The sequence below is a fragment of the Mustela erminea genome, chromosome 1, assembly GCF_009829155.1.
Source record: "Mustela erminea isolate mMusErm1 chromosome 1, mMusErm1.Pri, whole genome shotgun sequence".
Lineage (NCBI taxonomy): Eukaryota > Metazoa > Chordata > Mammalia > Carnivora > Mustelidae > Mustela > Mustela erminea.
In genome coordinates this window covers 11,368,686-11,394,103 of record NC_045614.1, presented here as the reverse complement: position 1 = coordinate 11,394,103, position 25,418 = coordinate 11,368,686, and the positions used below count along the sequence as shown (strand labels likewise).

Genomic DNA, 25,418 nt, shown 5'->3' with positions numbered 1-25,418 from the left:
GAAGCAGGCTCCCTGCTGAGCAAGGAGCCCGATGTGGGTCTCGATCCCAGGACACTGGGATCATGACCTGAGCCGAAGGCAGCTGCTTAACCAACTGAGCCACCCAGGCGTCCCAAGAATTCATATTTAAATGTAAAGGCACAGACACCTGTCTGTCTCAGGCATTGGAGCAAGCAATGCCTTTATTTTTTTTTCTTTAAGTTTTCTTATTTTTAAGTCATCTCTACCATAAATATGGGGCTCAAACCCACAAATCTGAGTTTAAGAGTCACCTGCTCCACCAACTGAGCAAGCCAGGCAACCAGAACATGCAATGCTTGATCTTAATGCTGTGAGTTCAAGCACTACATTGGGTATAAAGATTACTTTAAAAATAAATAAAAAGGGCACTTCAGTGGCTCAGTCAGTTAAGGATCCAACTCTTCTTCTTTTTTTTTTTTAATTAATTTATTTATTTTCAGCATAACAGTATTCATTATTTTTTCACCAATGAAAATACAGAAAGGAAAATTAGAGAATCGATTCCATTTACTATTGCACCAAGAATCATAAGATACCTGGGAATAAGCCTAACCAAAGAGGTAAAAGATCTGTACTTGAAGAACTACAGAACACTCATGAAAGAAATTGAAGAAGGCACAAAAAGATGGAAGACCATTCCATGCTCTTGGATAGGAAGAATAAACATTGTTAAAATGTCTATGCTGCCTAGAGCAATCTATACGTTTAATGCCATTCCAATCAAAATTCCACCAGTATTCTTCAAAGAGCTGGAGCAAATAATCCAAAAATTTGTATGGAATGAGAAGAGACCCCGAATCACTAAGGAAATGATGAAAAACAAAAATAAAACTGGGGGCATCACGTTACCTGATTTCAAGCTTTATTACAAAGCTGTGATCACCAAGACAGCATGGTACTGGCATAAAAACAGACACAGACCAGTGGAACAGAGTTGAGAGCCCAGATATGGACCCTCAACTCTATGGTCAATTACTCTTTGACAAAACAGAAAAAAATATACAGTGGACAAAAGACAGTCCCTTCAATAAATGGTGCTGGGAAAACTGGACGCTATATGTAGAAGAATGTAACAAGACCATTCTCTTACACTGTACACAAAGATAAACTCAAAATGGATAAAAGACCTCAATGTGAGACAGGAATCCATCAGAATCCTAGAGGAGAACATAGGCAGTAATCTCTGCGATATCAGCCACAGCAACTTCTTTCAAGATATGTCTCCAAAGGCAAAGGAAACAAAGGATACAACTCTTGATTTTGCTCAAGGAATGATCTCAGAGCATGGATTCATGGAGCCATGTCAGGCTCCATGCTCAGTGTCCCCACTGAGGGGACACTGTTTAAGGATTCTCTCCCTCTGTCTCTGCCCTTCCCCGGGCTGGTGCATGCATACACTTTCTCTTTCCAAAATAAATAAGTAAATCTTTAATAAACAAATACATAAAGTAAGTAAGTCAGATTTATATTTTAGCAATGCTGAATTCACTTTTTCCATTCCATTTCAGCAATGGAGAAGAAGCTTTGTAATGATTTTATTATTTTTTTTTACTTCCAAGTAATGTTGGATTTCAATACAAAATACCTCCACCCAAGAGTAGACAAATGAATTAATTGAGAGAACATAATATACTTTATTTACTCCAAACCAATTTTATTGGATAAATGTATATATTACATTCCTATTTATTTTTTTAATTTTTTAAAATTTATTTTCAGTTTGGCTATTGTGGACATTGCTGCTATAAACATTCGGGTGCATGTGCCCCTTTGGATCACTACGTTTGTATCTTTAGGGTAAATACCCAATAGTGCAATTGCTGGGTCATAGGGCAGTTCTATTTTCAACATTTTGAGGAACCTCCATGCTGTTTTCCAGAGTGGCTGCACCAGCTTGCATTCCCACCAACAGTGTAGGAGAGTTCCCCTTTCTCCGCATCCTCGCCAGCATCTGTCATTTCCTGACTTGTTTATTGCTTTGGTGAGTGCTGTGAAGTGCGTAAACCTGGTGATTCACAGACCTGTACCCCTGGCGATAAAAACATATGTTTATAAAAAATAAAAAATTAAAAATTAAAAAAAAATAAATTTATTTTCAGCATAACAGTATTCATTGTTTTTTTTTTTATTTTCAGCATAACAGTATTCATTATTTTTGCACCACACCCCGTGCTCCATGCAATCCGTGCCCCCTCTATAATACCCACCACCTGGTACCCCAACCTCCCACCCCCTGTCCCTTCAAAACCCTCAGATTGTTTTTCAGAGTCCATAGTCTCTCATGGTTCACCTCCCCTTCCAATTTACCCCAACTCCCTTCTCCACTCTAAGTCCCCATGTCCTCCATGCTATTTGTTATGCTCCACAAATAAGTGAAACCATATGATAATTGACTTTCTCTGCTTGACTTATTTCACTCAGCATAATCTCTTCCAGTCCCGTCCATGTTGCTACAAAAGTTGGGTATTCATCTTTTCTGATGGAGGCATAATACTCTATAGTGTATATGGACCACATCTTCCTTATCCATTTGTCCGTTGAAGGGCATCTTGGGTCTTTCCACAGTTTGGTGACCGTGGCCATTGCTGTTATAAACATTGGGGTACAGATGGCCCTTCTTTTCACTCCATCTGTATCTTTGGAGTAAATACCCAGGAGTGCAATGGCAGGGTCATAGGGAAGTTCTATTTTTAATTTCTGGAGGAATCTCCACACTGTTCTCCAAAGAGGCTGCATCAACTTGCATTCCCACCAACAGTGGAAGAGGGTTCCCCTTTCTCCACATCCTCTCCAACACATGTTGGTTCCTGTCTTGCTAATTTTGGCCATTCTAACTGATGTAGGTGATATCTCAATGTGGTTTTAATTTGAATCTCCCTGATAGCTAGTGATGATGAACATTTTTCATGTGTCTGATAGCCATTTGTATGTCTCCACTGGAGAAGTGTCTGTCCGTATCTTCTGCCCATTTTTTGATATGATTGTCTGTTTTGTGTGTGTTGTGTTTGAGGAGTTCATTATAGATCCTGGATATCAACCTTTTGTCTGTACTGTCATTTGCAAATATCTTCTCCCATTCTGTGGGTTGCCTCTTTGTTTTGTTTACTGTTTCCTTTGCTGTGCAGAAGCTTTTGATTTTGATGAAGTCCCAAAAGTTCATTTTCGCTTTATATGTAGAAGAATGAAACTGGACCATTCTCTTACACCGTTCACAAAGATAAACTCAAAATGGATAAAAGACCTCAATGTGAGACAGGAATCCATCAGAATTCTAGAGGAGAACATAGGCAGTAATCTCTTCGATATCAGCCACAGCAACTTCTTTCGAGATATGTCTTCAAAGACAAAAGAAACAACAGCAAAAATGAACTTTTGGGACTACATTCCTATTTCTGCTTTAAGAAATTATCACACTAGAGGCTTCAAAAAAGCTAATTTAGGCTTTTACTGTTTTAAAGGTCAGATGCCTGAAATAAGCCTCAGTGGGCTAAAATCAAGAAGTCTTCAGTGCCTGCTTTCTGTTGAATGCTACAGGAGAGACTCCTTTTTCCCCGCTAATTGCAGTTTCTAGTGACAGCAAGCATTCTTTGGCTCATTGCCCTCTCTCCAACTCCAAAACCAATAATGTAGCATCTTCACATCTCTCTCTCATCCAACTATTCTTTCTGTCTCTCACATATTCAGAGGACCATGATGATTTCAGTAGCTCCACCTGCATAATCTTGGCCAATCTCAGTTTAAGTACAGCCTTATTGCATTTACTACCTTAATTTTCCTCTTCCTTTAAGGAATAACATATTCAAACTTTCCATGGATCAGCATGTGGTTGAATACAGGAGGTTCTTATTCCTCTTATTAGAAAGCGTTTTTCAAAAGTAATTTATTTGGTGCCACTCAAGGGTCCTTCTATAAAATAAACAAATACAGAATTTGTAACAGCCCCTAGAATGACTGTATACACTGATCATTCAAAATTTATGCAAACATAATGTGTGTGTATGTGTCTGTGTGTGTGTGTGTGTGTGTGTGTGTGTGTGTGTGTGTGTGAAAAAGACCTACAACACCTTCACCTTACTTAGTCACAGGGCCACAGTCTTGCTACTCAAAGAGTGGTCCACAGACCATGAACTGCAGCATCAACAACACTCGAGCACTCTTTGAAATGCCCCACTGGGGCACCTGGGTGGCTCAGTGGGTTAAGCCTCTGCCTTCGGCTTTGGTCATGGTCTCAGGGTCCTGGGATTAAGCCCCACATCGGGCTCTCTGCTTCAAAGGGAGTCTGTTTTCTCTTCTCTCTCTGCCTGCCTCTCTGCCTGTTTGTGATCTCCGTCTGTCAAATAAATAAATAAAATCTTAAAAAAAAAGAAATGCCGAACTCCTGAACCCACCTGTACCTGCTGAGCAGAATCTGTATTTAAGCTAGAATCCTAGGTGATTCCTATGCACTTTGAAGTTGAAGAAGTGCTAGTCTAGAGTACATTTCCTCACATTTTCAATTTGACATATGAGGCAGAGTCATTACTTGTGTTGGTATCTGTCCTGCTCATTGGAAATGTTTAGCAGCCTCCCTCAGACATTGGCAGCTATGCCCAGGGGACAAGAACCACTTCTGGTTCTAAGCACTGGCACAGAGTTTGAGAACTGGGACATCCTGACAGAATGAAGTCAACACCCACCCTTTTCTGCAATGATAATTTTGAGAAGATCACTAAATTCTTCAAGCATCATTTCTCCATGGGGAAAAAATTTATACTGTGTTTCCTCACAGAATGGACTTGTATAAAAATTAAATCCAGAAACTCCTATAAGGTGCTAAATTCAGGTTGTAATGCATAAAATATCTCACCATGTATCTTACAATTAACAAACATTTTATAATTACGTTTTCATAGTTTAAACTAGTGATAGAATTGTGAAATTCCTAATTGTTTTGGCTAAATTGTTATGAAGCCAAGGAGTGTAGTGCCCAGGGTTTTATATTAAAGGAACAACTTTTTCATGTTTGTTTAAAAAGCAGAAAATATGATCACTGGGGTACATAGGGCCCTTCTTTTCACTATATCTGTATCTTTGGGGTAAATACCCAGTAGTGCAATTACAGGGTCACAGGGTAGCCCTGTAGAAGGAATGTCCACAATCACCAAACTGTGGAAAGAACCAAGATGCACTTAAACAGACTAATGGATAAAGAAGATATGGGACTGGAGGAAATTATGCTGAGTGAAATAAGTCAAGCAGAGAGAGTCAATTATTATATGGTTTCACTTACTTGTAGAGAATAAGGAATAACACAGAGGACATTGGGAGAAGGAGAGGAGAAGGGGTTGGGGGGAAATTGGGGGGAGATGTGAACATGTGAGACTGTGGAGTCTGAGAAACAAACTAAAGGTTTTAGAGGGGTGGGGGGTTACATGAGCCTGGTGGTAGGTATTAAGGAGGGCACATACTGCATGGAGCACTGGGTGTGGTGCATAAACAATGAATCTTGGAACACTGGAAAAATTAACTTAAAAAAAAAAAAGCACAAATAGGGAAAAGTAACTTGCTAGAGATGTCAGGGTTATCATCCATCCCAAGTCAATGCTTTGAAGGACAAAAGGGACCTAGTCAGGATAATTTACTCAATCTTAAACAGGAGAAAATGTTCACTCAGGGGTGGGATAAGGTACTCGGAGTTTAGATCTCTGAAAAGCAGAAGTCATAGAAAAAGAGTAAGAAAAACTGACTTCATCTGGCTTAACATCTGGTCTCCCATGAACAGAAATCCAAGAGGAAAACTTTCCTTTCTGTCCACACTAGTGTCCCACAGGGAAATCATGTGCCTACAGGTAAGAGGAACCAGAGGGAAATGTGTTTAATGAGCAGACCAAAGTAACTGAAATTATGTCCTCTGCTGCAGTCTCCCAGCATGGGCAACTTCGTAAGGGACAAGACCTGGTCTTTTCTTGTGCAGTCCTAAGTCTGGGTGGGGCACTGAAGACTGATTCATTTCTGCTCTCTTGTCTGGGGACAGAGCTTCATACTCCATCATCTATCAACCAGGCAGGTATTATTGATTTTCATGTAGAGACCTTCTCTGAGACCCTATCAAGATGAGTTTTACTGCCTATTAGCGACAAGGCAAGAGAAATAAGAAAGTGAAAGTCAAGGGCATTTACCTGAGGTCATCTGAAGGCCAGTCAAGCCCAAGCCAGATCTGAGAGTTTGCTGTGGTTATTTGCTGGCTTGATTAAGAAATTTACTGGTTGATTCATGTATATACTTATTATGTTAAAAATAGAAGTGAGCATGGAACTCCAAAAGGCAAGGTTTAATGTTTGCAAGTAATAATAATAAGGGAAACCCAATTCTGTGAGGGATAGGAAGCATAAAAGTAAAACATGATACCAAGGATCTTTGCAATTAACCAGAGTAGAAAAGTTAAGTATTAGCTGTGGAAGGATATACAGTGAAGTGAGTATACAGTGAAGTGAGGATACATCTTTTCATGTTTAAGATGGGATATATGAGACTACATTTCTATATTGAGAAGAAAAGTCCAGATGAAAGAATTCTCACAAATATGTCTATGCAAGAGCTGCCCATAGAACATACGTATCACAGACCTCCTTTCTCGAGTAGTCAAATGAAATTTTTTACAAGGATTATGTGAAAAAGTGTATGCTAATGAGCTTCCTTTACAATTACCTCATTACCTGTGAGCCACAGTATGTGCTGGGTTGGCTAGTCACACACTTTATCTCTTGAAAATTGTCTGTGGGAGTCAGATTGGTTTTATTTCTGTTTTTTTTTTTTTTAATTGCATTCTTTCAAGCAAAGTATTGCTATTTATTTCACCAATTTGGCTACTTGCCATTTTTTTCTTTTTAAGTATGTGTAGATGTATTTGTGCAGAATGTATGAGTGTTTAAATTTTGAGTTTTAGGTCTCTGAGTTAGTCATAATATATTCCCTATACTGATTTTCTACTTTTTGTTTGTTTATTTTGCTGGAACAATTGATATTACCATAATATTCATCACTTGTTCATACTTTTTTCCCAAAGACTAAAAATGAATGTCCTTCTGCATATTTGTTGCTCACAAATTGCCCTCTTTATCCAACTTGTGTTCACATCTCCATATACCTTATTGTTTCTTTTTCCTTTTATTATTGGCTTTATTTCTAAAATAGAAATGCCATCATTTGAAAGGAATTCTTCTTATTATATTTGACCATGAATCACCTTTACCTTCCACAAGCACTCTTTCATCTGTTTCTGTGAGATGAAACTAAAACTTTAGATACTGCTTCTCTCCACGTTAAAAACGTCTTCAAATTCTTTCCTAAGTCCTTGGCAATCTAATTTATATTTGAATAGGCACAGGAAAAACAAGTCTTTTGCTGTCTGCTGATAATAAAAAGGCCCAAATTTTGTGAAATTTTGGTTTATTCTTTTTACTCATTTTTCTCTTGTGACAGTCACTCTGTAAGGTGTTTCACATCATAAAGAAGTCACTACTTTGTGTTGTGGACAAATTAAATTTATCTCTCATTATTTTTGCTGGGTATAAATGGGTTGTAACCAGAAGGGGATGACATGAGCACCAAAGAAGATTTCCTTCCTTTCAGTATCTCAGGTCAACTGAGCTTATTAGATCATTTTATTCTTTTTTTTTTTTAATATTTTATTTATTTATTTGACAGAGAGAGATCACAAGTAGAGAAGCAGGCAGAGAGAGAGAGAGGGAAGCAGGCTCCCTGCTGAGCAGAGAGCCCGATGTGGGACTCGATCCCAGGACCCTGAGATCATGACCCGAGCCGAAGGCAGCGGCTTAACCCACTGAGCCACCCAGCCGCCCCGAGATCATTTTATTCTTTATGTCCATCTAATTTCTCCCTTCCTCTGTCTATCAGTCTCTACCTCTCTATTAAACAGAATTTTTTTCTGCTGTTATTTTTGTAATTTATAATTTAGATTTAACTTAATTTAATGAACATATTGTGCATTATTAGTGTCAGAGTTAGAATTTAGTGATTCAGCAGTTGCATATAACACCTAGGGCTCATTCCATCAAGTACCCTCCTTAACGCCCAGTCACCTCATCCCTTGACTCACTCCCCTCCTGCAACCCTAAGTTTCTGCCCTATAATCAAGCCTCTTATGGTTTCCCTCCTTCTCTGTTTTTACCTTATTTTATTTTTCATTCCTTTCCCCTATGTTCATACATTTTATTTCTTAAGTTCTACATATAAATGAAATCATATGGTATTTGTCTTTTTCTGATTTATTTTGCTTAGCATAATACATGCTAGCTCCATCCACATCCTTGCAAATGGCAAGATTTGATCCTAATGACTGAGTAATACTACATTGTGTACATATACCACATCTTCTTTATCCACTTATCTGTGGATGGTCATTCTCTTTCCATTTTTGCCTATTGTGGACATTGCTGCTATAAACACTGAGGTGCATGTGCCCCATTGAATCACTATGTTTGTACCTGTTGGATAAATGCCAAGCAGTGCAATTGCAGCATGGTAAGGTCACTCTTTTTTGAACTTTTTGAAGAACCTCCATACTGTGTTCCAGAGTGGTTGCACCAGTTTGCATTCCCACCAACAACGTATTAGGGTTACCCTTTCTCCACATCCTCACCATCAACTGTTTCCTGAATTGTTAATTTAAGCCATTCTTACTGGTTTGAGGTGGTATCTCATTGTGATTTTGATTTGTATTTGCCTGGTGATGAGTGATGTAACCACACATTTTTCATGTGTCTCTTAACTGTTTACAATTGTATCAAAAACCTTAAGATATCTTTAGGGTAAATATATGTTTATAAAAAATAAAAAATTAAAAAAAAACCCATAAGATATCTAGGAAGAAACCTAACCAAAGAGGTAAAATATCTTAGTTTGAAAATTGTAGAATACTTTTGAAAGAAATTAAGGAAGGCACAAAGAAATGGAAAATATTCTATGCTCATGAATTGGAAGAACAAATATTGTTATAATGCCTATGCTTCCCAAAACAATCTACACATTCAAAGCAATCCTTATCAGAATACCACCAGCATTTTTCACAGAGCTAGGACAAATAATCTAAAATGTGTATGGAACCAGAAAAGGCCCTAAAGGTTGAGCACTTTTTTATTTTTTTTTAATGTTTCTTTACACACAGGTCAGAAAGTGGCCATTCCAAAATGGAGCCCCAAGATGATTTGTCCCTGGGAAGCTACAAATAGGAATTTCTGGGTCCTAGTTTTACATTCTTTATGGGAAAGGTAATTTGATATTCCTAAACAGTGTGTTAGAGTAGGTGGGGATGAGGTGAGAAGGACTTAGAACTAATACACACCAATAGGACATGGTGTGCTGTGTTGCATGTTTGTGACACTGTGTGTGTGTCTGTGTATGTGTGTGCACGTGTATGTGGGCATCTTAATGAGTGAGAGGAGTCCTCAGAGAAGTGATACACAGGGTCCTCTATTTCAATGTGAACTTTATAATACACAGGCAAAACTCAATCACCATATGATACTAAGGAGGGATAGTCAACTGACAGGACCCTATTGCAACCATTATAAAGTGCAAGAGGTACATAGCGGGGACAACGAATTCTCTGTGTCTTGAACTTCAAGCAGCTGTGAGGCCACATGATTCTGTGAAATTCACTGCCACTACCTCTCATCACTCTCCCTTCTTGTCCATTTCCCTTAGCACACTGGCTTCTTTCTGAACTTTGATTTTCTAATGGAAGCATTGCCTCAAGACCTTTTCCCATATGAGGAAGACCTCCCTTCTTCCACCATCTCTTCCATAGGTCTTTGTTCAAAGGTCACCTTCTTAGCTAAGCTTGACTGAATACTCAATATAACATATAACACATTCTCTCCCTTAATCAGCTTCTGTTCTGTTCATATCATCTCTCCCCACATCATTATCATTTAATCTTTATATATGCATCTAACCTATCACCATTATTGAATTGTAGGGACATTTTCTTTTCAACACTCTGCTTTATTACTAGAGTTTCCAAAGCATGGTCAATGCGCTATATAGTCCTCCAATGCATAAAATATTTTCTTCCTAAAATGGTAAAATACCTGACTTTTGGGGGAATGTCTGATGTTATGAAGAAAATTCCTAATCAGAGAGGAACTAGGGATGCTCTTAAGGGGCTCAAATCCATTCACAAAATATTGCAATTAGTTTCTTCACTGCAAATATAAATTGTTTCATTTCCACAATCTGAGGAAGGACTATTTGTGTGAAAATTAGTTCTGTTATTTTCTCCTGTTCTGGTAGTCAACTGCAACACATGGACCCAGGAAACAATACAAGAATTTCAGAGTTCCAGCTTCTGGGATTTTCAGAGAAACCAGAACTGCAGCCCCTCATATTTGGGCTTTTCCTCTCCATGTACCTGATCACTGTGACTGGAAACATGCTCCTCATCCTGGCTGTCAACTCTGACTTCCACCTCCACACCCCCATGTACTTCTTCCTTGCCAACCTGTCCTTTGCAGACATCTGCTTTACCACCACCACCATCCCAAAGATGCTGTGGAACATCCAGACTCAGAGCAAAGTCATAACCTATGCAGGCTGCATCACACAGATGTATTTTTTCATGCTCTTTACAGGATTAGATATCTTTCTCCTGACTGTGATGGCTTATGACCGCTTTGTGGCTATCTGTCACCCACTGCACTACACAGTCATCATGAGGCCCTGTCTTTGTGGACTTCTGGTTCTGGTATGCTGGATACTGAGTGTCTTTCATTCCTTACTACACACTTCCATGGTGTTGCGGCTGTCCTTCTGCACAGAGGTGGAAATCCCACACTTTTTCTGTGAACTCAATCAGATGATCCAACTTGCATGTTCTGACACATTTCTCAATAACATGGTGATATACATTGCAGCTTTGTTTTTGGCTGTTGGTTCCTTCATTGGGATCCTTTACTCTTACTCTAAGATAGTTTCCTCTATATCTGAAATATCATCAGCTAAGGGAAAGTATAAAGCATTTTCCACCTGTGCATCTCACCTCTCAGTTGTCTCCTTATTTTATTTTACATGCTTAGGAGTGTACTTTACATCTGCAGCTACCCAGAGCTCCCATTCTAGTGCAGTAGCCTCAGTGATGTACACAGTGGTCACACCCATGCTGAATCCATTTATCTACAGCCTGAGGAACAAGGACATAAAGTGTTCTCTGATGAGATTCTCTGGGATGGCGGTTCTAAAATGGACAACTTTCCTGGAGCTGAAGAAGCGCCCGTGATTGCAGGGCCCAAAGCCTGTGCAAAATGATGAGATCCCTTGATCAGATTGTGAAAGTGAAACATACATCTTCTATTTTTTTTCCTGTCATATCTACTTTTTTTTTACATCTCTGCATAATTTATGTAACTCACTCTATTAAGATCTGTGATAACTCTGATATCCAAGAGATTTTCCCTTTTTCATTTTCCTACTTTCTCAATGTCATTCCTAACCTTGGATATGAAATATTTGGACATTCTGTCTTACTCAAGGGATTGCATATATGTGTTAAGAATAATTTCTTTTGCAAACCATAAGTGACTTTTAATCTCACAAAACAAACTGAGGGTTGCTGGGGGGAGGGGGTTTGGGAGAAGGGGGTGGGATTATGGACATTGGGGAGGGTATGTGCTTTGGTGAGTGCTGTGAAGTGTGTAAACCTGGTGATTCACAGACCTGTACCCCTGGGGATAAATATATATGTTTATAAAAAATAAAAAATTAATTAAAAAAAAAAGAAAAGAAAATAGAAAAAAAAAAGAATAATTTCTTTTGCATGTAGCACTGGGTGTGATGCATAAACAATGAATTTTGGAATACAGAAAAAAATAAAAAAAATTCCTTCTCAAATAAAACATCATAGTGACTATTTTTTCTTTTCTGGGACACCACAGCTATTGCAAGTTTATAACAGAGAAAATTCTGAGACCACTATACTTCATTTTTTTTTCTTAATATCTTTTCAGTGCTCCAGAATTCATTCTTTATGCACAACACACAGTGCTCCATGCAATATGTGCCCTCCATAATACTCACCACTAGGCTCATCCAACCTCTCACTCCCCACCCCTCTAAAACCCTCAGATTGCTTTTCAGAGTTCATAGTCTCTCATTGTTCATCTCCCCCTCCATTTTCCCCCAACTGCCTTCTCCTCTCCATTTCTCCCTGTCCTCCATGTTATTCCTTATGCTCCATGAACAAGAAAAACTATATGATAATTGACTCTCTTTACTATGCTTCACTTCTGTGGATTTTATTCCTTTGTATATCACTACCTTAATTGCTCTTCCTAAGAATGCAAACTTCACCATAATGGTGGTTATAGCAGATCATGGGATTTTTCTACACATTAGGATCCTATTGTTACACAGCTTGTGTCCACCATGCCTACCATAGTGACTTGCAAAAAAATGATAATAAAATACATGTCTCCAGGTACAATCTTCCCACAAGACAAATATGCATAAAAAGAGGCCTTAGAATCAAACTTGGCTTTAAGGATGATAAAGCAAATACTAAAGCATCCATTAATTGCTGTGAAAAATAGTTCTTTCTCAGGAACTTCATGTATTCACTGAATTACGGTATATCAAAGCCATTTGTAAAGTGTGTTCATTAAGATGAAAGACCAGTGGCATGTTTGGGTTTTTATTATATTATTTCTGGATTCTGGTTGAAATTTTCATGTGCTACACACAAATGTGATTCCTGGGGCACCTGGGTGAATCAGTCAGTTAAGTGTATGCCTTCAGCTCAGGTCATGATCCCGGGGTTCTGGGTTCAAGCCTTGCATTGGGCTCCCTGCTCAGCAGGAACCTCATACCTTGAAACCAGCTGCCAGAGATATTCTTTTGGAATAGATCATGATATATCTTCTTATGTCTCAGGCTGATTTCATGGGTGTTCAGAGTGGTCTGGTAGATATCCAGCTCAATTCAGGGGACTGGTTGAAGTAGGATCCCCTAATCCTCCACCATCTTGACCTCCTCCCCTGCTGGCCATCTGTATGTCTTCATTGAAAAATATCTCTTCAGATCATCTGCCCATTGTTTAATCAGATTGTTTGTTTGTTGCTATTAAGTCATATGACTTCTTCATACATTTGGAATATTTACCCCTTAGATACATGATTTGCAAATATTCTCTGCTATCTAGGAGGTTGCCTTTTCATTTTCATGGTTTCATCTGTTGTGCAGAAGTACTTACTTTGAGGTAGATCTTTTTGATTTTGCTTTTTTCCCTTGCTTTTGGTGTCAAATCCTAAAAATCATTGCCAAGACCTTTATGTTTCCTTTTAGGATTTTTAAGGCTTCAAATCTACATTGAATTCTTTAATCCATTTTGAGTTAATTTTTGCCTTTGGTATAAAATAGTGGTGCAGTTGCATTATTTATTTATTTATTTATTTATTTATTTTGCACGTGGCTGTCTAGTTTACCCAACACCATTTATTGAAAGACTGTTCCTTCCTTCTTATAGATTCTTGACTCCTTTGTCATAAACCTGTTAACCACTTATCCGGGTTTATTTCTGGGCTATCTATTCCATTCCATTGACCTTTGGGCATTTCATGCTGCTTGGGTTACCAGAGATTTGTAATATAGTTTGAAATCTGGGAGGATGATGGCTCCAGGTTTGTTGTTCTTTCTCATGGTTGCTTTCGTTATTTGGGGTCTTTGTGATTCCATAAAAATTGAAGGAGTGTTTGCTCTATTTCTGTAAAATATGCCACTGGAATTTTGACAGGGATTACACTGAACCCACAGATTGCTTTGAGCAGTAGGGATGTTGTAAGAGTATTAATTCTTCAAAATAATGAACATGGAATATCTTTCCTTTCCTTTGTGTCTTCAGTTTCTTTCAGCAATGTCTTATAGTTTCCATTGTACAGATGTTTCTTGTCCTTGTTCAAATGTACTCATATATTTTATTTTTGTTAACATAATTGTAAATGAGATTTATAAAAATTTTTCCTTTGTGATATTTTCATTTTAGTGTACAGAGTTGCAATTTAGTATATAGAGTTGCAATTTTTGTATATTGACTTTATATCTTGCTGAATTAATTGATTAGTTATAACAGATTTTTTCTTTTAAACAATTAATTGAATTACAATGATATACAAGAAACTAAACACATATAAAGTGCAAACTATTCTGAATTAAAGTAATCATACAAAAAGTAAGAGTACATGACATCCGGGAAATACAGATGAAAACAACAGTGTGATACCACCTTAAACCAGTCAGAATGGCTAAAATTAACCATTCAGGAAATGACAGGTGTTTTCAAGGATGTAGAAAAAGGGGAACCCCCCTACATTGTTGATGGGAATTCAAGCTGGTGCATCCATTCTGGAAAACAACATGGAGTTTCCTCAAAAAGTTGAAAATAGAGCTACCCTATGAACCAGCAACTGCACTGCTGGGTATTTCCCCTAAAAATACAAATGTAGGATCTGAAGGGGTATGTGCACCTGAATGTTTATAGCAGCAATGTACACAATAGGCAAACTATGAAAAGAACCTAAATGTCCATCAACAGATGAATGGATAAAGAAGACGTGGTATATATATACAATGGAATACTTAGCAGTAATCAAAAAAAAAAAAAAAAAAAAAAGAAATCTTGCCATTTGCAATGACATGGATGGAAGTACAGGGTATTATGCCAAGCCAATAAGTCAATCAGGAAAGACAGTTATCATAGGATTTCTCTGATATGAAGAATTTGAGAGGCAGAGGAGGGGTCATGGGAGGAAGGGAGGGAAAGATGAAACAAGATGGAACTGGGGAGGGAGACAAACAATAAGAGACTCTTAATCTCAGGAAATAAACTGAATGTTGCTGGAGTGGTGGGGTGGGGAGGGATAGGGTGGCTGAGTGATGGACATTGGGAAGGGTATGTGTTATGGTGAGTGCTATGAATTGTGTAAGATTGATGATTCACAGACATGTGCCCCTGAAACAAATAATACATGATATGTTAATAAAAATTAAGAGTACATACTGCCTGAGTCCATTTATATATAATTCAAAAAAATTCACTTATTTGTGGAGCATAACAAATAGCATGGAGGACATGGGGAGTTAGAGAGGAGAAGGGAGTTGGGGTAAATTGGAAGGGGAGGTGAACCATGAGAGACTATGGACTCTGAAAAACAATCTGAGGGTTTTGAAGGGGCGTGGGGTGGGAGGTCAGGGTACCAGGTGGTGGGTATTATAGAGGGCATGGATTGCATGGAGCACTGGGTGTGGTACAAAAATAATGAATACTGTTATGCTGAAAATTAAAAAAAAAAAAAAAGACAGGGAGAGGGGAATCCAGGGGAAATTTATGAATCCTAAATAGGGTCTCCAGCCTTCTAGAAGCACTTTGTTTTTGGGGCCCACATATTTCTTGAGAAGTGAAAGGGGAATGAAGACAACCCTGATATATTCTGAATAAAACCCAGTTCCCAAGGAGGGAATGTTGATTAAAAAAAAAAATTCACAAAACTTTTAAAGATTTGTTATATAATTGTAAAAAAAAAAGTAATAAATCTGAAACTTCTGTTTCCTTATCTCCAATGCAGGTGGATGTTGTCAGGAATAAATACAGTATTTAGAAATTGTTGGTGAGTCTAAGAAGTGTTTCATAGGTAAGAGCATATGCACATATATGTATGTGTGCGTTACTTCCTACAGATACCTTCTTTTTTTTTATTAATCATTTTTGTTAGCCTATAATGCATTATTTGCCCCAGGGGTACAGGTCTGTGAATTGTCAGGCTTATACAATTCACAATACTCATCATATCACATACCCTCCCCAATATCTACAACCCAACTGCCCACTCCACAACCCCTCTCCCCACAGCAACCCTCAGTTTCTTTTGTGAGATTAAGAGTCTCTTATGGTTTTTCTCCCTCCTGAGCCCACCCATCTTGTTTCATTATTCCCTTCCCTACTCCCTATGTACAACACAGACTCAATAATCCCATCTCTAATGTTGAAAGGAAATCTGAAAGAAATTTGGAGAGGATAGAAATAAAAGACCAAATGTTTGAAATAACATGAAATTAAAAGAATATATGTATTTAGACTCAAAGACAAAGGAAAATGGAACAACTTAATTTTAGTTATGAATTCTTTTTTTAATCTCAAAATACAGAGGGCACAAATTCAGAATTTATATTTTAAAAAAGAATATATTTAAAATCTAAAGCTAATGATGTACTGTATGATGACTAACATACATACATACATACATACATACATACATACATACATAATATGGTCACAGGGCACCTGGCTGGCTCAGTAAGTGGGTGAAGCAACTTTCTCTCTCTCTCTCTATTATTTTATTTTTTTTTTCTATTTTTTTTAAAGATTTATTTTTAAGTGAACTCTACAACAACATGGGGCTCAAACTCACAATCCTGAGATCAAGAATCATGCACTACACCAACAAAGCCAGCCAGGCAGCCAGAGCATGCAACTCTTGATCTTTGGGTCATGAGTTAAAGCCCTTTGTTGGACATAGAGATTACTTTAAAAATAAATAAAAAGGGCACGTGGGTGGCTTAGTCAGTTTGTGTGTTGATTGTGGCGCCCAGCATGAACTCAGGCCATGGATTAAAGCACCATGTTAGCTCCATGCTCAGTGGGGAGTCTACTTAAGGATTCTCTTTCCCGGGGTACCTGGGTGGCTCAGTGGGTTAAGCCTTTGCCTTCAGCTCAGGTCATGATCGCAGGGTCCTGGGATCAAGCCAGGCATTGAGCTCTCTACTCAGCAGGAAGCCTGCTTCCCCCTGCCCCCCAAAGCTCTGTCTGCCTCTCTGCCTACTTGTGATCTCTCTCTCTGTCAAATAAATAAAATTAAAAAACAAACAAACAAAAATAAAGGATTCTCTTTCCCTCTCCCTCTCCCCTTCCCATGGCTCACCCATGAGCACACTCTCTCTATCCTAAGTAAGTAAGTAAATAAATAAGTCAGTCACATTTACATTTTAGCAATGGGGAAGTCACATTTCCCTTTCCACTTCAGCAATGGAGAGGAAGCTCCAAATTGACTCTTTGTTTTTCTTCCAGTTAAGGTGGCATTTTAACACAAATGCCCTCACCCAAGAGTAGAGAAATGAATTGAGAAGCCAAAATTCACTTTTCTCTAAAACAATCTTATTGGATTGATGTCCATATTACATTCCTTTTTCTACTGTAACAAATGACCACATGTGAGGCTTCAAAGAAACAAATTTATGCTCTTACTGTTTTGGAGGTGAGAAACCTGAAATAAGTCTCAGTGAGCTAAAATCAAAATGCCTGTAGCATATGGTTCTTTCTACATGCTCCAGGAGAAAATCTTTTCTTCCCTATTGCTGTTTCTAGTGGCAACAAGCATTCTTTGGCTCAATGCCCTCTCTCCATCTTCAAAGCCAGAGATATGGCATCTTCAGATCTCTCTCTGACCCAACAGTTCTGCTTTCCTCTCCCATATTTGGAGGACCATGGTGGTCACTTTAGTTCCACCTGCGTAACCTTGGCCAATCTTAGTTTAATGTCAGTAATTAGCAGCCTTATTCTATTTGCTTCCTTACTTTCCCCCTTCCTATAAGAAATGGCATATTCAGAGTTTCTAGGTATTATAATGTGGACAACTTATAGAGGCTTTTATTCTGCCTCCTAGAAAGTCTTCCAAAAGTATTTTTTGTGCCCCTCAAGGGTCCTTACCTAAAAGAAACAAACACAGAATTTCTCACAGCCCCTAGATTGACTGTATACACTTGTCATTCAAAATATTATGCAAACATGATCTTTTTGTGTCCATGGGAAGAAGACCTAAAAACACCCATACTTTACTCTATCACAAAACAACAGCCTTGCTACTCAGAGAGTGTTCTACAGACCATGACGTGCAACATCAACATCACTCAGGAGTTTGTGAGAAATGCTGAACTGGGCCTACCAGCACTTGCTAAAGTGGAATCTGCATTTAAGCTAGAATCCTAGGTGAATCCTATGCAATTTGAAGTTGGCAAAATGCTGGTCTGAAGTATATTTTCTCACATTTTCATTTGACCTTTAAACAGGTTCATTATTTGTGTTGGGGATTATTCTGCTCATTGGAAGTGTTTAGCAGCATCCCTCAGACATTGGCAGCTATGCCCAGGGGACAAGAACCACCTCTGGTTGGGACCACTGGCACAGAGTTTGAAAACTGGGAGCATCCTGAGAAAATGCAATCAACACCTTTCCTCTCTGCAATGATAATTTCGAGAAATCACTAAATTCTTCAAGCCTCCTGTCCCTATGGGTAATAGAGTTCACACTAGTGCTTCCTTACAGAATTAACTTCTAGAAAAATTAAATCAGGCAATTCCTATAAGGTGCTAAACTTTAATCATAGTGCAGAAAAACTAAATATATCTCATATTTAACAAATATTTTATTGTGATATTTCAAGTCATAGATCTGAATTTGTGATAAAATTGTAAAATTCTTCATTGTTTTGGCAAAATTGTCATGAATTCCAGGAATGTAGTGTCCAAGGTTTTATATTAAAAGAACAAACTTTGGGGCTCCTGGGTGGCTAAGGTTTTAAGCATTTGCCTTTGGCTCAAACACGATCCCAGGGTTCTGGGATCCAGTGCTGCATCTTGCTCCCTGCTCAGCTGAGAGCTTGCTTCTTCCTCTCTCACCCCCACCCCCCAATTTATGTTTTCTCTTTTTCTGTGTCTCTTGCTGTCAAATAAATGAATAAAATCTCAAAAAAAGAACAAATTTTGCATCTCTGTTGAAAAAAGCTAAAGTAACTTTCTAAAGAATCAGGGTTATCATTCATCACAAGTCAATGTTTTGAAGGACAAAGGGACCTAGCCAGTACCAATTCTCAGTCTTAAACAGGAGAAAATGTTCACTCAAGACTGGTGCTGGGAGTTTAGATCTCTGAAAGGAAGAAGAAGGTATAGAAAAGATGTAAGGAAAACTGACTTCTGACTTATCACTGGTAACAGTTGTAGTAGTAACTTGTAACAGAAATTCAACAGGAAAACTTTCCTTTCTGTCCACACTAGTGTCCCACAGGGAAATCATGGGCCTACAAGATGGAGGAACAAGAGGGAAATATGCCTAATGAGCAGACAAAAGCAGCTATAAATACTTTCTCAGCTGCAGTCCCACAGGGCGGAGAACATTAGAATTGACAAGAACTGGGCATTTCTTGTGCAGTCCTAAGTGTGGATGGGGTACTGGAGTTTGACCCATTCCTGCTGTCTTGTCTGGGGACAGAGCTTCATTCTCCATCATCTTCCAACCAGACAGGTATTTTAATTTCCATGTAGAGACCTTCCTCTTAAAGACCCCATCTAGATGAATTTTACTGCCCAGTAGGGACTGCAGAAGAAGGTCTAGTGAGTAGATGTTTTAGCTGAGGTCACCTGAAGGCTAGTCCAGTACCGCCCAGCCCAGAGCTGAGAGTTTGCTGTGGTTGTTTGCTGGCTTGATTAAGAAATTTATGATTGATTCATTTGTGTATTTATGATGTTAAATAGAGAAGTGAATAGTACTCATAAATGCAAGGTTCTGTGCTAACCACTAAATCATAATAATGGAAAACCAATTAAATGGGACATGGGAAGCATAAAATTAGAATATGGGACCAAGGATCTTTTCAATTAACCGGAGCCAAAAAGTCAAGTATTAGCTGTGGAGGGATATATAGTGAAGTAAGAACATGTCTTTTCAAGTTTAAGTCAGGGTGTATTAGATTACATTTCCATACTGAGGAGTAAATCCAGACAAAAGAATTCTCCCAGGCATATATATGCAAGAGCAGTACATGAAACATACATATCACAGTACCTCCTCTCACAAGCGTTCAAATGAAATTTTTTTACTTGTATTATATGAAAAACGGTTTGTCAATCAGCTTCCTTTACAATTACCTCATTACCTTTGAGCCCGAACATGGTCTGGTTTAGCTAGTCACTCACGTTTTCAATTGAAAATTGTCTATGGTGTTTGTATAGTGGGATCAGAGTAGTTTTATTCCTAGGTTTTTTTGGGTTTGATTTTTTTTGGTTGTTGTTGTTGTTGTTGTGTGTATGTGTGTGTGTGTGCACTTTCAAAAAAGAATTGTTGTTTATTCCACCAATTTTGCTATTTGCCATTTTGCTTTTTTTTTTATTTATTTTTAATTTTCAGCATAACAGTATTCACTATTTTTGCACCAGACCCAGTGCTCCATGCAATCCGTGCCCTCTATAATACCCACCACCTGGTACCCCAACCTCCCACCCCCCGCCCCTTCAAAACCCTCAGATTGTTTTTCAGAGTCCACAGTCTCTCATGGCTCACCTCTCCTTCCAATCTCCCCCAACTCCCTTCTCCTCTCTAACTCCCCTTGTCCTCCATGCTATTTGTTATGCTCCACAAATAAGTGAAACCATATGATAATTGAATCTCTCTGCTTTTTAATGTATATGTAGATGTATTTGTGTAGAATGTGTGAGAGTGTATGTTTTGTGTGGTTAAGTCTGTGACTTGGTCATAATGTGTCCCCTCCACTGCTTTTTCTAGTGTTTTTTTCTGAAAGAACTTGTCACCTTAATATTCTTCACTAGTGAATTCCTGTTTCCAAAATGGAAAGTCAATGTACTTCTGCATATTTATTGCTCACAAATCATCTTTTATACATATTTCCAATTACTGTTTATGTCTCTGTATGCAGAGACATCCTCTGGGCTTTAACTATTTGGTCTATTTCTAAAATAGAAATGCCATCACTTGGAAGGCTTTCTCTTTTACATTTGACCAAGAGCCACCTTCACCTTCCATAAGCACACTTGTCCCACATATCTTTATATGAGATAAAACTAAAACTTTAGATACTGTTTCTTCCCACACTAAAATACATTTTTATATTCTTTTATTCTCAGGGTGCTTGGCTGGCTCAGCTGGTTAAGCAACTGCCTTCAGCTCAGGTCATGATCTTGGGGTCCCGGGATGGAGTTCCACATTAGACTTCCTGCACAGCAGGGAGCCTGCTTCTCTTTCTTCCACTCTCCCTGCTGTGCTCTCTCTCCCTGTTTCTCTCTCTCTCTCTCTCAAATAAATAAATAAATAAATAAAATCTTTAAAAAATTATTTTATTCTCAAGTCCGTATATAATGAGACCTAATTCCTGATTCATCCAATACAATTAAAAGAGCATCTTCTCTGTGCCTGAAATTTGGTTTTCTTTTGTTTTTACAGGAAAACACGTTTATTATATTGAAGATTGCCAAAATGAATCCTGTATCTAAAGATAAACAAATTCACTCTATAATTGCATATATAAGATACATAGACATGGATTTCTAAGAACTTTGTGTTATATCCTTGTATTTACGGTCTTAGGCAATTTTCTTATTCATCCATGTTTATTTTGTGGAATTACTGCTCCTCTAGGTCATGTTTCAAGTTAGTTCTCTAAACTCTCCTCGAATTTGTTGAATGTGCTTACTAAAACTGCTCTCTTTAACCTGGTTTTATCTCTTCTGTCATTCTTTGTATTTCATAAGGTCTCATTTTCTTGAATTTGTTGCGATATAAGTGCATATACAATCACTTACATAAAGAAAAAGATGGACAGTGCAGGTGAAGTTGTTACTTCTTTGGTCGTTATTTTAGAGTGATAGGCAAGAGTGCTGTGAGATAAATGTGAGTATAAGATAATGTCTTCAGGTATGTCACATGAACAGATTTCAAGTAAGAGGATAGATTTGCACAGGGTGTCTAGGGTTCTATAGAGTATAGGCCTTTGCAAGTTGGACAAGGAGCAGAACTGTGAGTAGCGGTGCTCAATGGACTTGTCAAGAAAGTGACTAAAACCCAAAGGCTAAGAATGACAAATAAACATAGAAGAATGTCACATAAGAAAAGTGATAAAGGGCTCACTTCATTCTCTATTGGACCAAATAAAAACCAGTGGGTTAAAAAAATATGGAAAATGTATGAAGACATACAAATGGTATCAGACACATGAAAAAATGTTCATCATCACTAGCCCTCAGGGAAATTCAAATTAAAACCACATTGAGATGCCACCTTACACCAGTTAGAATGGCCAAAATTAGCAAGACAGGAAACAACATGTGTTGGAGAGGATGTGGAGAAAGGGGAACCCTCTTACACTGTTGGTGGGAATGCATGTTGGTGCAGCCCCTTTGGAGAACAGTGTGGAGATTCCTCCATAAATTAAAAATAGAGCTTCCCTATGACCCTGCAATTGCACTCCTGGGTATTTACCCCAAAAATACAGATGGAGTGAAAAGAAAGGCCACTTGTACCCTACTGTTTATAGCAGCAATGGCCACAGTCACCAAACTGTGGAAAGAACCAAGATGCCCTTCAATGGACAAATGGATAAGGAAGATGTGGTCCATATACACTATGGAGTATTATGCCTCCATCAGAAAGGACGGAACCCAACTTTTGTAGCAACATGGACAGGACTGAAAGAGACTATGCTCAGTGAAATAAGTCAAGCAGAGAGAGTCAATTATCATATGGTTTCACTTATTTGTGGAGCATAACAATAGTATGGAGGACAAGGGAAGATGGAGAGGAGAAGGCAGTTGAGGGAAATTAGAAGGGGAGGTGAACCATGAGAGACTATGAACTCTGAAAAACAGTCTGAGGGTTTTGAAGGGGTGGAGGGTGGGATGTTGTGGGAACCAGGTGGTGGGTATTATAGAGGGCACGGATTGCATGGAGCACTGGGTGTGGTGCAAAAACAATGAATACTGTTAAGCTGAAAAAATAAATAAATTTAAAAAATATGGAAAACACACAGGAGAAAATAATTCTACTTTTTGTGGTCTGGTAATTAAAATTCCTAATTTTGTGCAGTGTAGATTTATTCTCTTCACTCATTTTTCTCTCTTGATTTTCAATCTGTAAGGTGTTTCACCATAAAGATGTCATTACCTTTGTCTTTTGGGCAATTTATTTTTGCACTTTTATTAATTTTGCTGGGTACAATTGTGATCTAACTAGGATTGGATGCCACCAGCACCAAGGAAGCTTTCCTGCCTTACATACTCTCAGGACAACTGAACTCATTAGGCCATTTTGCTCTTTATGTCCATCTCATGTCTCTCTCCCTCCATATATTTCTCCCTCTTTCCTCTCTCTTTCTTTCTCCATTTATTGAACACAATTATTATACGTTCTTTACACACAGGTCAAAAGGTGTCCATTCCGAAATGGAGGCCCAAGATAATTTGACCATGGGAGTATAGAAACAAGAATTTCTGGGTACTATTTCTATGTTCCTTGAGGTAAAGTTTACATACATTTTGTGTATGATATGTATCCATTCATATCCTAAGCAGTGTGCTGGGGAAGGTGGCGGGTGTGGTGAAAACGGCATAGAATAATACACATCAGGAGGGGATGATATGCTGTGTTCTGTGTATGTGACAATGTGTGTGTGTGTTTGTGTGTGTGTGCATGAGTGTGTGTGTAGGGGGACCATGATGAATGAGAGCATTCCTCAGAGCAGGGATACACAGGCTCCGCTATTACGAGGTTACCCATATAATACACAGGCTGAACTCAATTAATAGATGATATGAAGGCAGGATTTTCAGGACACTATTGTAGTTACTATTGTAACTGGATTCATAAAGTGCAAGAGGTACATACTGTGGATGAGGAAGTCCCTGTGTCTTGAACTTTAAGCAGCTATGAGGCTACATGGTTCTACAAAATTCTACAAAATTCACTGCCACCACCTCTCATCACTCTCATTTATGACCGACCCACTCAATACGCTGGCTTCCTCCTGAGCCTTGATTTTCTGACAGAAGCAGATCCTCAGTGCCTTTGAGATGACTGCTCCCTCTGCCAGGAAGACCTTCTGTATTCCACTTTCTCTTCTTTGAAGTGACTATTCAAAATTACCTTCTTAGCCAGTCTTACCTGAACACCCACCATAACACCCCATTCACTGTCTCCTTTAACCTGCTTCTTTTTTTTTTTTTTTTCATAGCGTCTGTCCTTATCTCACGATTATTTAGTCTTACACTTGCTTCCATCCTATCACCATCCTTGAATTATAGGGATTATTGCTTTTCAGCACAGTCTACTTAATGCCTAAGAATTTCTGAAGCATCGTCAACACTCTAGATTTCCTAAAATGTATGAGATAATTTCTTATTAAAACTATATAATAACTGACCTGTTGGGGAACAGAGGAAATCTTATGTTTGGATGGAAATTCCTAATCAGAGAGGAACTAGGGATCCTCTCAAGGGGCCCAGATCCATTCACAAAATATTGAAATTAATTTCATGATGGGAAAACATAAACTGTAGCTTTTCCACAATGTAAGCAATGCTCATTTCTGTGAAAATTAATTTTGTTATTTCCCCTATAGTGGTAGTCACCTCCACCAATGGACCCAGGAAACAATACAGGAATGTCAAAATTTCTTCTTCTGGGATTATCAGAGGACCCAGAACTGCAGCCCCTCATATTCGGGCTTTTTCTCTCCATGTACCTGATCACTGTGTTTGGAAATCTGCTCCTCATCCTCGCTGTCAGCTCTGACTCCCACCTCCACACTCCCATGTACTTCTTCTTGGCCAACCTGTCCTTTGCAGACATCTGTTTCACCTCCACCACTGTCCCCAAGATGCTGATAAACATCCAGACACAGAACAAAGTGATCACATATGAAGGCTGCCTCATCCAGATGTATTTTTTCCTACTCTTTTCAGGATTAGATGTCTTTCTCCTGACTGTAATGGCTTATGACCGCTTTGTGGCCATCTGTCACCCCCTCCAGTACATGGTCATCATGAACCCCTGGCTCTGTGGAATGCTGGTTCTAGTGACTTGGGGCACAAGTTTCCTGCATTCCTTGTTAGAAACCTTAATGCTATTGCGGCTGTCCTTCTGTACAAAGGTGGAAATCCCGCACTTTTTCTGTGAACTCAATCAGATGATCCAACTTGCGTGTTCTGACACCTTTCTTAATAATATGGTGATGTATTTTTCAGCTATGTTGCTTGGTGGTGCTCCCCTCACTGGGATCCTTTACTCTTATGGTAAGATAGTTTCCTCCATATGTGGGATCTCATCAGCTCAGGGCAAGTATAAAACATTTTCCACTTGTGCATCTCACCTCTCAGTTGTCTCCTTATTTTACTGTACAAGCCTAGGATTGTACTTTAGTTCTGCTGCTACCCAAAGCTCCCACTCAGGTGCAGTAGCCTCAGTGATGTACACTGTGGTCACACCTATGCTGAACCCCTTCATCTACAGCCTGAGGAACAAAGACATAAAGAAGGCTCTGATGAGATTCTTTGGGATTGCAGCTCTAAAAGGGTAA

At 38.6% G+C, this 25,418-nt stretch overlaps 2 protein-coding genes across 2 annotated transcripts; both read left to right on the top strand.

The window, feature by feature from the left end:
* Window positions 1-10,327: 10,327 nt before the first annotated feature.
* Window positions 10,328-18,327, top strand: LOC116568150 (olfactory receptor-like protein OLF4). Its single transcript, XM_032303686.1, has 3 exons — window positions 10,328-11,230; window positions 14,838-14,912; window positions 18,130-18,327. Exons 1-3 carry the CDS (start codon window positions 10,328-10,330, stop codon window positions 18,325-18,327), a joined length of 1,176 nt encoding a protein of 391 aa, XP_032159577.1.
* A 6,251-nt stretch (window positions 18,328-24,578) lies between these two features.
* On the top strand, window positions 24,579-25,418 carry LOC116568147 (olfactory receptor-like protein OLF4). Its single transcript, XM_032303675.1, has 2 exons — window positions 24,579-24,933; window positions 25,219-25,418. The coding sequence occupies exons 1-2, from the start codon at window positions 24,579-24,581 to the stop codon at window positions 25,416-25,418; spliced, it is 555 nt and encodes a 184-aa protein (XP_032159566.1).